Source organism: Acipenser ruthenus, chromosome 14 (genome assembly GCF_902713425.1).
Source record: "Acipenser ruthenus chromosome 14, fAciRut3.2 maternal haplotype, whole genome shotgun sequence".
Classification (NCBI taxonomy): domain Eukaryota; kingdom Metazoa; phylum Chordata; class Actinopteri; order Acipenseriformes; family Acipenseridae; genus Acipenser; species Acipenser ruthenus.
The window spans coordinates 20,114,300-20,129,686 of NC_081202.1; the positions used below are offsets into that span (position 1 = coordinate 20,114,300).

General features: G+C 35.9%; 2 protein-coding genes across 9 annotated transcripts in view; both read right to left on the bottom strand.

The window, feature by feature from the left end:
* The window catches only part of LOC117419757 (receptor-type tyrosine-protein phosphatase zeta-like), a 63,068-nt gene extending 61,993 nt beyond the window's left edge, over positions 1 to 1,075 (bottom strand). For 2 of the 7 annotated variants that reach the window (XM_034032814.3, XM_058986061.1), the window contains exon 1: positions 759 to 1,075. In XM_034032814.3, coding sequence (XP_033888705.3) covers positions 759 to 822 — 64 coding nt within the window. In that variant the 5' untranslated portion in view covers positions 823 to 1,075. The remainder of the gene's footprint in view (positions 1 to 758) is intronic. The other 5 variants (XM_058986060.1, XM_058986062.1, XM_058986065.1 and 2 more) reach the window with 5 other exon arrangements.
* A 9,706-nt stretch (positions 1,076 to 10,781) lies between these two features.
* LOC117419675 (uncharacterized) lies at positions 10,782 to 15,378 on the bottom strand. Of its 2 annotated transcripts, XM_034032665.3 has the most exons (3): positions 15,245 to 15,378; positions 14,036 to 14,699; positions 10,782 to 13,872 (listed from the first exon to the last, which is right to left on the bottom strand). In XM_034032665.3, the coding sequence occupies exons 2-3, from the start codon at positions 14,457 to 14,459 to the stop codon at positions 13,382 to 13,384; spliced, it is 915 nt and encodes a 304-aa protein (XP_033888556.1). In that variant the 5' UTR covers positions 14,460 to 14,699; positions 15,245 to 15,378; the 3' UTR covers positions 10,782 to 13,381. The 2 variants fall into 2 exon arrangements, with proteins under 2 accessions (XP_033888556.1, XP_033888558.1); XM_034032667.3 differs by having other exon boundaries at positions 14,036 to 15,372.
* Between the last annotated feature and the right edge of the window lie 9 nt (positions 15,379 to 15,387).

Genomic DNA, 15,387 nt, shown 5'->3' on the forward strand with positions numbered 1-15,387 from the left:
TATATATTGAATTTGAAACAAAACGAGCATTGGCTTTTGGTTCTTAAGAAAAATGTCTTTCAAAAGCCTCTTTAATATGATTTAAATCATTTATAGGTGTACTGGCTGAGAGTGTTGGGTGTGGGGTAGGTTTAACATTTCAAACAGTTTATTATTATTATTATTATTATTATTATTATTATTATTAATAATAATAATAATAATAATAATAATAATAATAATAATAATAATAATAATCTATTTAGCTCAAGTATAAAAATGTATTCACTTCAATGTAACAAAGTTAACTGATACATTTAGTAATGGTTAATTAACTATAGGCAATTTTAAGAGTTATATGACACAGATTATTTAAATTTAATAGACAGGGTACAGGGTACTGATGTATATTGGCAAAACAAGTTTTTAGTAATGCCACAACCTTCTTATTTAGATGAGTACCTAGTTTTTGACAAATGCTATAAACAGCCAGATTAGATATTTGTGCTATTATGTTTTTATATGTTAATCCTGGCATTTTCTAAAACGCTAACATAAATATGTATAGCAAATATTCTATTAATCATATTATGTGGTGGAAAAAAATAAATGGTAGGAACTAAAGTGATACATTATTACAACATACGAACTTCGAAGCATAGACAATCAGATCGTCATTAGACAATGTGCACCGTGTTAATGCAGCGTGATATCATGTAAAATACAATATGTATTGACATTCAGTGTCAGAGAACATAACAAGATTTTTTATTCCTTACCCATTTCACAAATGATGAACAGCTGACAGAGCGCCAGAAAGCTGCTTGAAATTAACACTTTCATATTCTTCCTTTCCAAGAACTGGACCTGGTTGAAATTTCTAAGGAAACTGATCTTGCAGACAGAGAAACGTATTCCCAAGACGCGTGAAGATGCTATACTCGATTCATGCCGGTGGTATTTGCTTTTTTTCCCCCTTACTCGCTGTTGCCTGGAGTATCGCAGTCTGGAGAATGACTGTAGTCTGAAGACAGCAGCACTGACAGTCTGTGAATGAGAAGGGAATGAATACGAATGTGCGCCGCCCACAACATTTTTTCACACAACAACACCGCGACACCATTGCAAAATCCACAGGAGAAGCCACGCTCCCCATGCACCGGATGGTATTGAGCAGGAAAAATAAATCCAGCCAGTTCCCCTTGGAAAACGTTGGTTTGACATAGCCTTTCCAATTATTAAACTAGACTATCATTGCTTAAAAGATGAGTGCCTAGTAACAGACTACATACCAGCAGTATCCATTATGTATAATATCAAACTAAACCGCCAAATGAATATTCAAACAATGAAGGCTAAATCAATTCATAACATTATTTGAGGCGTTTCTGGCATTTTAACAGTCGTACAGCAGCGAGTATGTTGAGAGCAGGGGCGCCTGACTTGGCCACTTAACCCTTTATTGGCACCCAGTAAGGTTCCTTTCTCTCCTAGGCTGGTTCATCTGACTAGACTCACCAGGATAATTGGTTTCATCCCTAGCTGTGCTATTGGAACACTACTGTACTCTCTATAACAGTGTTGATGATATCCTGCAAACTGTGGTGTGCATCCTGTCACTGGATTTCATTAATTAGTTTGATTTAACCGGCTTTGTAAGAAGTACTGATCAATGCGAGGCCCCTGCCCCTTCTCCCCTGATGATCCTTCAGACAGGGGACTGTTGTCACCTTGGTCCAGCCACAGATACAAACCTGGAGTTCCACATCTTATCCCAGAGCTCTCAGTTGTTAAGCATTCCAAAAACAAGTCATTATGAGACTACTCATTAAATTGGACAATCTTGTTTGGTAATACACTGTCAACACAGTACTTAATTAGTGAGACATAACTCATTTTTGATTCCCTGTGGCACAGCCTTTGTGACAGTGTTGATAAATCAATCGATCTTTTGATTGATGGATTTAAAACAAAAACACCTTATTAATAGCCTATTAAACTGGCCAAAAATGTATATGATGTCTACAACCATAAACCACATTGAGGTAAATTGCAGTTCTCAAATACTAATTGAAATAGATATTTCAAATTACTAGAGTACTACCCAGATTACTGTAATTTCCATTTGTTAATATATCACTGTATAAATATTATAAACAATACCATCCAAGATTTTTCTTTCTTTCGTCTTTTGTAACATAACAAATATCTGGGCTACATCTTAACATGTGCAGTCTCTGGTATCAGCCTCCATCATCGCAGGCCTGGTTTCTGTGACAAAGAAGCATTCCAGCTGGCAATGTTTTCCAAGGAGCATCCCACCCAGCACACCAACCACACAAATATTGTATTACAATTATCAAAACATATGGAATGGCACATTTAACTTTTTTGTCAGTATTCTGTTTTTCTTTATAAGAAAACCTATGCCTAAAGAGGTGCTGTAAAGCAAGTCATCTGGGAAAAACAGGAATGAGCTTGCTCATGCAAGTTTCTCCTTGCCAGAAGCTATTCAACATTTGTTTCACAAAGTCAACCTTCTGGCAATATAACTGCAAAGATATCAGTAAATGTAGGGTAGAAGCTACAATTTTATATTCAACTTTTTTTTTTAACTTTTAAGAACTTTGGAATTAAATTTGATATCAGTAGCCTCAAGTGATCACTAGGGGACCTGTGGTGGCCGTGCAACCAAACTAACTTGGCAACAGGCTGCAGGTTCGGCTAGTTAGGGGTTAAAAAGAGCACCACTCCAGTCATTAAGGTCATTTTTCTGACCTGAAGGCCTGGCTGTAGTTTGTCTATGCCCTGTCCTCTGTGCTTTGTGGATTCTTCCACCTGTCTGTGCTTGATCTACAATCTCCTCTCCTACCTATGGTTTGACACCAATCGTGACTATTTCTTTATTCTGTTTTCCTAATCCTGGAACTGTATGGGGCAGTCTACTGTGAACTGTATTTCGTGTACTGGAATCTCATTTAATTTGCACTGAAGAGTTTCATGTGAAAACCCCACAATAAACCTTGAATTTAAACATACAGGGTGATTAGGAATTAAGTTGATCATATCAGTGATATGGTGCGTTGATGTGGTAAACTTACTTTCTAATCACCCTGTATATAGACGAGGAGTACGGGGATCAGCTGTGTGCAAGCATATTTTTTTACAAATTTATCCAGACAACAAAACTGGCAGTACAATAACATGAGACAACACTCCAAGGATCCCACAGATTATTAAGAGTATAGAGCTAGCTGCTATTCAGCATTAGCTTCAGTGCCATGACAACAGATTCAATTAATTACAATAAAATTGCCTTGCTGGTTACTTTCTCTTTTTTGTAATGATACAATTTGAATATTAATTGAAGCATCTATATCAACATTATACAGTTTTACAAAAAAAAAAAAAGCTTTACACTTTAGATTTTATAATATAAATGGTTCCAGAATGAACTGAACTCAAGCTAATTTTGAAATACTTTATGACTTTGTTTTAGGTTATGAAGAGTTATTATTCTCTATTTTTTAATTAATGTATGCAGGATCCTGGGTTCCTATTACTGTGCTTTTATAAGTATGTTTTAAGCAGTATCATCAATATTAGTACAGAAAATATTACAATCTAATTTGAACATGCATATTGACTGTTTCTCTGTTTCTCATTAAGTTAAATTACATGGCGCAGAAGGTTGGAAGAGCTTACAATGCCTGTAAACTTGTATTTAGATTCACGATTCTGTCTACTGAATAGGTTTACTGTTTAATTTATGAGATGACCCTCATTAAGAGAAATGTAGCATTCAAGATTACGATGAACGAAGCATGGTGTAGCACATAAAAAATGTTCCTATGTTGCCTAGCAACTGACAGAGTGTAGGCATATCACTGTGGTAGAGCTGAGTTAACTGCTGCACATGGCTATAAAATTGACCTAAGTTGATCCCATTTATTACACAAGTTGCTGCTGATTCAAAAATACCTTCATTGTGGTAGTGCTTTGAAGTTGAAATTCTACAAATTGTGATAGTGCAGAAACTCTTGATTCTCTTTCATTGTTAGAGCTGTCCCCAACCCCCTTCCCTCGACACACACAGACACATAAGAAAGTAACCAGCTTCTGTTGATTTAGTACACATATAATAAGCTGGCAAGCTGGTAGGCAAGGCGCTCTGCAGTACATCAAAAATATTCAATGAATTAACAGAGATACATTTTCCTATTTATGTTGGTGCTTAATAAATCTGGATAGAAATTAGTATTGTTATTAAAACAAAACAACACCACCATAGCAGAACATATATTATATGATCTTATTGCCAGTTGTAAAGCTATTCCTTCTCTGGAATTTCAGTAGCAGCAACCTGAGTCAACTGCACGAAATGTCTTTTCTTTGAATATCAAAATTAACAACAGAAATCGTAAATGCTTATACAATGGACTTAAAAATGTGTACATTTTACAGCATTTCCTCTTGCAAAGTTCCAGAATATATGAAACTGTATGGTAATAAAGAAATAACTTCTTAAACTACCATAAAAGTAACACCTTCACTATTTAATTAATTCTACAATTGCTAATGACTGCAGCTAAATTTGCAAATATATTCAGCTTCTGAGTGTGAGGATCCAACAGCTATAGACCCTGAAGAATATTAGCTCCCTTCTCACATACTCTGTCTGGTCTGCTGAGAGCTGTTCATTGTAACCTTGTACAACAGTTTCTTTGGCATCTCTGTAGCTTAACACCAAAGGAGGCCTTGCTTCAATGGAGGTTTCTTAGGGAAAAAAAGGACATTTTGTGTGTGTCATAGAAGGGACAATCTAATCCTCTTTCCTGGTACATCTGCTCTGGCAGTTTTGCTCTACAAATCAAAAGGCATCTTATTAATTAAACCTCCTTTTCTTTCATTTTTATTCAGCTTGTGAAATGTGACCAGGGTTTATAAAAAAAAAAAAAAACAACCTCCAGCCCTGTTTGAGATGCAGCTATCCACCGGATGGGCACAGATACTTTTTTTCAGTCTAGATAGCCATTCTCACACTGGCAAGCTGAACATCTTTGGAAACAATCCTTAATGTCTCATGTTACTGATATTTATTTATTTATTTATTTATTTATATTAGTTTACAACAGATAATATTGAATTGTGTGGCAGTATAGGCCATTAAAACCATTAATATTTTTCAGGAAGGGACACTTGGCTGCTTCCACCCTGGATTTCCTGTAGTAGCTTTAACAATCTTGGACTTCTATTTGATGAGCTAATCCCTGGCCTTAACTAGGATACGCATTAGCTCACAGTGGGTGGGCAGATTTTGACAAGTGTCTGTATTGTATTGTTGTTTATGGTGTATAGATAATATATAACTAGACATGTAGTTACTAAAAAAAAATGAATTGTATGGTTCAATTGCTGACATGTAGGGTGCATAGTATATTTTTACCACACAATAATAATGATATGTATTGTACATCAGCTAAATTGATTCATATAACCCAAGAAGACTCATTTAGCTTGTAGAAAAATCTATTTAACTTTTATAACATATTTAACTTTGATTCACAATTTATGTTTTAAAAATACATTTTCTTATGTCTTATTAGCCTTATCAGTGGCTATTTTTGTCATTAATATCTTTTCTTTGCTTTTTTATGTTAATTGCGGATTTGCATATTTTTCAAGCACCACATTGTAGCAAAGGACTGTCTACACTTCCTCCTTCCTGGTACCATACCATATATCACCTCCTGCAGTAAAGGTCAATTGCCATGGTATGGCCACAGACTTAACACAATTACTAGAGACAGCTGTGCCCCTAATACAAAACTGAGTGCCGACCACATTCGCTGTCCCACAGCTGCATCATTAACCCACGAATAGACAATCCCACTGCAACTGACTCGTCGAGAATTCCTCACCGTGTACCTGTAAGTATAACTGATGTCACCCTAAATAAAATGTTTTCAAGAGCTCAACTCCTCAATACTGGAACAAGTGGTTACCCCCAAAGGAAGACCAAAAAATAGAAAGCTGGTGTAGATGCTTTACATCCAATGAAGTAAAGAAGTTGGGGAGATCACAAGAGATCACTGTTAATCCCGTTCTACCATTCAAAACACTGCAGAATATAATAACAAGAACAGGTTATATAAAAAATATAATACACTGACATTACATACTGTATTTTCTGACCGTACGTACCATTATTTAGCAGTCAAACTGTATAATTATCTTCTGAAGACATGTCAGTTGTAGGACACAATCCTTTATATAACTGTAACAGCTATGCAGAATCCATGACAAATTCAAAACACAATTCACACACCTCAATGGAGCATTTAATCAAGTTATGTTTACCCAGCACATTTTTGAACAAGGACAATGAATGAAATAGAAAAATGTCTATTCTTTGCTTTTCAGAGCCTGCTGTTAGCAGCCTTTTATTCTCTCGAAATTAATGGTATAAAGCCCTTCACATGAGGAAAGACACCTTATTTTGTGGTCTTTTGATATTCCCAGTAAATTTACACAACTTTGTTCTACCAACATGAAAGAAATGTCTGTACTGCAGCAGCACTTCTGTAAGTGGGTGAAAATAATTATGTCAAGCAAGAGAAATAATGAATTATTAAAATTACAGGCACAATATAGCTGCTGGTTTACTCGTATCTGATTAATTTTCTTGGAATTGGCTGTCCTGATTTGTAAATGTATTTTTGCATTTAACATTTCCAGAAATCCGATTTTCTCTTAGAAACTTCTTGTGGTACAGCAAGTGGCTTAAACGCATATTTGAGTGGGAAGATCAAGGGAGTTCAAATCCTTTGCTTTAGGTGACATTTACCAGTTCAAAAACTATCAAAGGGCAAAGTTTGTATTTATGTAATATACAATATTTGGAAAGTAGGCCTCCCATCACATGGGAGAGAGAGAATACATATAGTGAGATGTTTTCCAATATACAACACCCATACAACACAGTTTAATCATTCCAACCTTGGTTTAAAATATATTTCCCTCAGTTGGTTGGCTTTGCTTCATGTATAGATATGTGTTAACAAAATAATATTGGTTAAAGACTGTTAAAAAATTCATGACAAACCCCCCAAGTCTGCAATTGTTGATCCAATTATTTTCATTTAAATTCAGGCTATAATAATGAACATGTTAAATATAAGTCTCATGTTGTAGAACAAGTCATAAAAGAATGTACATACTGTATAAGTACATACAAGTATGTCAATAATTAATCATTTTCATTATATTAACTGCTGCTCACATCCTAAATAATTAATGGAGCTTGCAAGAAGACAAAACACACTTCAAAATGACAATGCTCGTAAAGGCTACTGAAGAAGAGAGTAAGAAAAGTAAACTAAAACAAAACAAGATTTTTTCCGCTAGTGTCTTCATCAGTGGAACAAGAGAGTAGACATTCTCACAGCTTTATAGTATGTGTTCACATTGCATTAATGGAAGACATCATTAATATCATACATCTTAATAAAGGGCAAGCAATATCATAGTATGTATTATACTTTAATATATATATATATATATATATATATAACTAATATAAATATACAAATAATGGACATTTATTCAAGAGACCTGGCCTTCTACTTACATTTCAGTCCTTTTGTTATAATGAGGTAAACATTTTTAATTAAAACGGAGTATACAGAGTAAAGAACAGAACTACAGTACCAGTGTACTACATGTTCTCATCTTGATCAATAAAGTTGTCTCAACTCAAATAGTGTCCCCTAGTGGTAAAACAAAATAGCGCAACAACTACTGGAACTTCAGTCAAAATAAGGACACATACACAGTACAGTTTAACCAAACCATCAGAAAAAAGGTAAAATGTCTTAATGCTATAGATCTCAGAGCACACAAGTTATATGTACTCTAAACACATTGCAGAAAACTATTACAGTGCTCCCCCTTTAGAACACTCTAGTTGGGAGACATAATTATAAGCGTGCTATTTATGTTCCGCCTTATAACGGCACTACTAGTGTTAGTGTAATGACATTATGGGGCAAATGGGAGGTCATGACCGTACCGCCTTATAACTTGTTTCTCAGTATAAAGGACCACCTTATAAAGGGGGAGCACTGTATCTGTACCACTTACTTAATGTGTACCTGTGATATTAAATATGTTAAAACAATGCACACTTTACTAATAGACCTTTTTTTGTTTTGATTAACTTTTTTTTTCAGGTGAACGAGTATGGTAAGCATTGGACAAGCATGGTAAAAATGGTGTGCTCCTAGGAAACCAAACAAATGCTTTTATAAAGCCCAATTCCTGGTATTCAATAAGCACTGTTTTGGTCTTAAGCAAGGCCATAGACTTGCAGTTCCAAGGAAGCGGAATTTAAAAATTCTATTAATTCTGTGCTTCCATTCAGATAGTGCCTCAATGTGCTCTTTCTGAAGATCCCGTTAGTGAGCTCAGGCAGAAAATGACAGATTCATTGCAACCCTCCAAAGAAGTGAACAGCGATGACAGAAATCACAGCACCATATAGACAGATTCCAATTATGGCAAAGGCAATGGGAGAAAGAAAAAAAAAAGCTCAAGGATTATCCTTAAGCTAATTTTAAAGGCATTCATTGTAATAACCAAGGTCCTGGCAATTCTGCATGTCAATTCTTAAATTCCAAGTAGTTCCTCAAGAACTAGGACAATACAGTTATCTGGCACAAACAGCAGCTACTTTCTCCCTTAGAGTCCATACTGAGACTTGCACATGAGGACGTCATATGACAAGTTTTTCCAGGTCATGCCACCAGGGCTTCTTGACAGAAAGTCCAAAGACACTTTTTTTCCCAGCATTTCTATGGTGCTGAATAGACTTCTTATCTTAACATGCATGGTTTGTCTAAATTGCAAACAAAGCAACTTAAGATTGATCATAAAACTTAAAAGCAGAAGACAAGATCTCAATTTACATTTGATGATGAAAATGCAGCAGGCAATTTAGAGACAGCAGGTAATGTACGGTAGCTTCAAGATGTAAAACAAATATACAGTGTATATATATATATATATATATATATATATATATATATATATATATACAGTGCCTTGCGAAAGTATTCGGCCCCCTTGAACTTTGCGACCTTTTGCCACATTTCAGGCTTCAAACATAAAGATATGAAACTGTAATTTTTTGTGAAGAATCAACAACAAGTGGGACACAATCATGAAGTGGAACGAAATTTATTGGATATTTCAAACTTTTTTAACAAATAAAAAACTGAAAAATTGGGCGTGCAAAATTATTCAGCCCCTTTACTTTCAGTGCAGCAAACTCTCTCCAGAAGTTCAGTGAGGATCTCTGAATGATCCAATGTTGACCTAAATGACTAATGATGATAAATAGAATCCACCTGTGTGTAATCAAGTCTCCGTATAAATGCACCTGCACTGTGATAGTCTCAGAGGTCCGTTTAAAGCGCATAGAGCATCATGAAGAACAAGGAACACACCAGGCAGGTCCGAGATACTCTTGTGGAGAAGTTTAAAGCTGGATTTGGATACAAAAAGATTTCCCAAGCTTTAAACATCCCAAGGAGCACTGTGCAAGCAATAATATTGAAATGGAAGGAGTATCAGACCACTGCAAATCTATCAAGACCTGGCCGTCCCTCTAAACTTTCAGCTCATACAAGGAGAAGACTGATCAGAGATGCAGCCAAGAGGCCCATGATCACTCTGGATGAACTGCAGAGATCTACAGCTGAGGTGGGAGACTCTGTCCATAGGACAACAATCAGTCGTATACTGCACAAATCTGGCCTTTATGGAAGAGTGGCAAGAAGAAAGCCATTTCTTAAAGATATCCATAAAAAGTGTCGTTTACAGTTTGCCACAAGCCACCTGGGAGACACACCAAACATGTGGAAGAAGGTGCTCTGGTCAGATGAAACCAAAATCGAACTTTTTGGCAACAATGCAAAACGTTATGTTTGGCGTAAAAGCAACACAGCTCATCACCCTGAACACACCATCCCCACTGTCAAACATGGTGGTGGCAGCATCATGGTTTGGGCCTGCTTTTCTTCAGCAGGGACAGGGAAGATGGTTAAAATTGATGGGAAGATGGATGGAGCCAAATACAGGACCATTCTGGAAGAAAACCTGATGGAGTCTGCAAAAGACCTGAGACTGGGACGGAGATTTGTCTTCCAACAAGACAATGATCCAAAACATAAAGCAAAATCTACAATGGAATGGTTCACAAATAAACATATCCAGGTGTTAGAATGGCCAAGTCAAAGTCCAGACCTGAATCCAATCGAGAATCTGTGGAAAGAACTGAAAACTGCTGTTCACAAATGCTCTCCATCCAACCTCACTGAGCTCGAGCTGTTTTGCAAGGAGGAATGGGCAAAAATTTCAGTCTCTCGATGTGCAAAACTGATAGAGACATACCCCAAGCGACTTACAACTGTAATCGCAGCAAAAGGTGGCGCTACAAAGTATTAACTTAAGGGGGCTGAATAATTTTGCACGCCCAATTTTTCAGTTTTTTATTTGTTAAAAAAGTTTGAAATATCCAATAAATTTCGTTCCACTTCATGATTGTGTCCCACTTGTTGTTGATTCTTCACAAAAAATTACAGTTTCATATCTTTATGTTTGAGCCTGAAATGTGGCAAAAGGTCGCAAAGTTCAAGGGGGCCGAATACTTTCGCAAGGCACTGTATATATATATATATATATATATATATATATATATATATATATATATATATATATATATATAAAACAAATGTAGCTACAGTACATCATAATGTTTTGTTTTTTTTTAACACAGATGCACACAAAATATTTTTATTGTTTTTGGACTTACAACTACAAATGAAATAATGAAACATGTTTTACAATACAGTAAAATAGAATATGCCTTTTATAGTTTGAAGCACACTAACTACAGCATTTTATAACATTGTATCAGCTGTTAGGAACTTTTTTTTTTTGTATTTCAAAAAATATTTTTACATCTAAGGTCTTCCTTTATTTCTTGCTAGTGTCATACAAAGTTACATAGTACCATTTTAGAATGTGATCAAAATGAATATATATATATATATATATATATATATATATATATATATATATATATATACACAGACGTGCTCAGATTTGTTGGTACCCTTACAGCTCATTGAAATAATGCTTCATTCCTCCTGAAAAGTGATGAAATTAAAAGCTATTTTATCATGTATACTTGCATGCCTTTGGTATGTCATAGAATAAAGCAAAGAAGCTGTGAAAAGAGATGAATTATTGCTTTTTCTACAAAGATATTCTAAAATGGCCTGGACACATTTGTTGGTACCTCTTAGAAAAGATAATAAATCATTGGATTATAGTGATATTTCAAACTAATTAGTTTCTTTAATTAGTATCACACATGTCTCCAATCTTGTAATCAGTCATTCAGCCTATTTAAATGGAGAAAAGTAGTCACTGTGCTGTTTGGTATCATTGCGTGCACCACACTAAACATGGACCAGAGAAAGCAAAGGAGAGAGTTGTCTGAGGAGATCAGAAAGAAAATAATAGACGAGCATGGTAAAGGTAAAGGCTACAAGACCATCTCCAAGCAGCTTGATGTTCCTGTGACAACAGTTGCAAATATTATTAAGAAGTTTAAGGTCCATGGAACTGTAGCCAACCTCCCTGGGCGCGACCGCAAGAGGAAAATCGACCCCAGATTGAACAGAAGGATAGTGCGAATGGTAGAAAAAGAACCAAGGATAACTGCCAAAGAGATACAAGCTGAACTCCAAGGTGAAGGTACGTCAGTTTCTGATCGCACCATCCATCGCTTTTTGAGCGAAAGTGGGCTCCATGGAAGAAGACCCAGGAGGACTCCACTTTTGACAGAAAAACATAAAAAAGCCAGACTGGAATATGCTAAAATGCATATTGACAAGCCACAATCCTTCTGGGAGAATGTCCTTTGGACAGATGAGTCAAAACTGGAGCTTTTTGGCAAGTCACATCAGCTCTATGTTCACAGACGAAAAAATGAAGCTTTCAAAGAAAAGAACACCATACCTACAGTGAAACATGGAGGAGGCTCGGTTATGTTTTGGGGCTGCTTTGCTGCGCCTGGTACAGGGTGCCTTGAATCTGTGCAGGGCCCAATGAAATCTCAAGACTATCAAGGCATTCTGGAGCGAAACGTACTGCCCAGTGTCAGAAAGTTCTGTCTCAGTCGCAGGTCATGGGTCCTCCAACAGGATAATGACCCAAAACACACAGCTAAAAGCACCCAAGAATGGATAAGAACAAAACATTGGACTATTCTGAAGTGGCCTTCTATGAGTCCTGATCTGAATCCTATCGAACATCTATGGAAAGAGCTGAAACTTGCAGTCTGGAGAAGGCACCCATCAAACCTGAGACAGCTGGAGCAGTTTGCTCAGGAAGAGTGGGCCAAACTACCTGTTAACAGGTGCAGAAGTCTCATTGAGAGCTACAGAAAACGTTTGATTGCAGTGATTGCCTCTAAAGGTTGTGCAACAAAATATTAGGTTAGGGGTCCCATCATTTTTGTCCATGCCATTTTCATTTGTTTTATTATTTACAATATTATGTTGAATAAAAAATCAAAAGCAAAGTCTGATTTCTATTAAATATGGAATAAACAATGGTGGATGCCAATTACTTTTGTCAGTTTCAAGTTATTTCAGAGAAAATTGTGCATTCTTCATTTTTTGTGGAGGGGTACCAACAAATTTGAGCACGTCTGTATATATATATATATATATTTTACCTCAAAGAGCCAGCTGCCTGGTCATATTTTAGGAGCCTGATAGGTCACATTAGGGTGTGGCCAATGAAACCCTACCTGCTATTCTTCAGAGGCTTGTAACTTAAAAATAACTTCATCTAGACTTGGGTTAGGCCTACAAAGTAGCAATAAAAATATCTATTAGTTTTCCTTCCCAATTCCATCCCTGCCATAGATTCCATAAAATGATTTAATACAGAAAACTAAACATATTTCATCTGTGGGTTCATTTTTTTCTCAACATGAATAAAATCAAGGTCAATGGTCTAAACATAAAGGCATTCAAAAACTCAATTTTTATTATTAATTTGTTATACATTCAAACCCTTATGCTACGATAAAAAACGAGTCTGTTCAGGCCAATAAATTAATCACACTCAAATTCTCCCTCTCAATGTCCTCAATTACATTCTCCACCCACAGGCACTACCACTTTTCATGTCATCTCAGCAGATGTTTACTCTTAAATGCGAGACCTTGCTCTTGATTTATTCCATAAATCACCACTTTATCATTTCCTGCCGCAAATTCTTTTTGATGTGTGGATAAACTTGCACGCTATGGTAGCTCAGTTCTCTATGTCTGAGTTGCTTTGTTTGTCGATATACTGCGTTTGTCCATTATATTTGCAATTCTGGTTAACTGGCAAGCTATTGTTTCCAGATGTGCATTTTGTGCTGAGGAATGTACAGTTATGAGCTCTTTAACATCTTGTATTTCTTTAATTAAACCAGCCTGCATTGATGTAAGTTTTTCCGCAGGATTTGTCAATTGGTCTGATGTAATTTCCCCAAATGCTTCTAGATTTGGTTTAGTTTCATGTGTAGACAGATCCCATTCAGAGCTCACGGTCATTGATGTGGTTTGTTGCTGATTTAGGAGCTCATCATCCTCTTTGTCTTTTCTGGGCATTGTAGTTTGAGCCTCACTGTCAATTTGTACATATTCAACATGTAAGTCTGTGGTGCAGGCTGCAAAAGATTCATTGCTGTCATCAGACTGGTTCTTAACTGTCTCTTCATTTTCATGCAAGGACAAGTGAGATGATGGAATAAATATTTGTTTTGCTGAAAATCAGAATAATATTTGTTTAGTTATAACAAATCATATTTAGAATGCACAGACAACTTCTATGTGTGCCAAAAGTTAGATCACACAGTTGACCATATATGTCACCACAAAACAAAGACTATACAGGATATGCAGAATATATTTTTTTCTAAAACATACCTTTTTTTGGTTCAGCTATGCTTACCCCTCTGGAGATTTCTTCCCCACTGACGTCAAAGGTTGAGCATATAGCTTTTTCAATAGAGGTTAATGGTGACCAAGCAGCTTCTTCTCCAGCATTTTTAAGTCTCATGTTTAATGAAAAATGTTTATTTTTAATCGCTGTACGTATATCATACCAGCGTTTTTGGCACTCTCTACTTTGCCTTTTGTGAAACCCTAATGCAGAAACATCATTACTTATTTTTTGCCAGAGTCTTTTCTTTTTGGCTGCAGCACCATGGCCTGATTTAAACAATATTTGTTTGTATTGCAAGCATAGTTGAATTAACAGGTTGTTTTCTGTCTGTTTAAATCGAGGATTTTTAATCCTAGACTCCCTTTTGCTGCCACATTCACCTTCAGAACTGCTTCCAGAGGCCATAACCAATTACTACCTACTAAACTATTTAAAGTCACCAGCAGATTATTTTAAAGCATGTAAACGCAGAATCAGATGTGCAGCATTCAAGTATTCTCAACTTATTTTTTTTTTTTTTTTAGATCAAAGGCAAATTTAACATTCCAACAACTGCTAAAACATGTGATTACATAACTGGTTTTAGGTTAGCATTATTGCATGATTATTTTCACAATTCTGTGGGTGATGAGATTATGTAGTTTCCTGTGAATAAAAAGAGGACAAGTTAAAAGTTATATTACTTCTAAAGTTGTGGGTTAGGGTAAATTAGTTGTTCTAGTTTGACATAACAACAATAATTGGTCCAGATCATCCCCCAAGGGAAAAAAATAGGTAATCGGCATCTGTCTGGTACTACTTCACAAACGTTCTCATTATGTGGGGTATCAGTTGCAAAGCTTTTATTTTCTCGTACGCAAGACCTACCATAAAACTATTTTCTAAACCCTGATTAATTTATATCTTGTTGTGTGAATAATCTAGTGCAGCATATGCCTTAAATAAGACAGTAAGTATGGGAATAAGACGCCATTCCAGATTTTACTGTGACAAAAACATGTTTTCATAGGTTACAAATACACATAAAAACAAACAATCAAAAAGTGAGAGACCTTTCTTGAAAAGCAAAACAACAACAAAAAAAGTAACATAGAACCTACTCTATTTTTTGATAAACGTACACATTCCGGTATGCCACTGATAATTATATTGGTTTGGAGCAAATCACTTTTTTTAGTACAATACCCTACCTGAGTTCTGCAGTAATGTATTTTAAATCAGTCAAGGTGTAGTTTATATCAGCGACCAAAACAAGAGGCATTTCCTCGTTGTCTGAAAAATGTTTTCTGCTGTCAGATCGGACGGAGACCGGCTACCCAATACAATTGCGTCA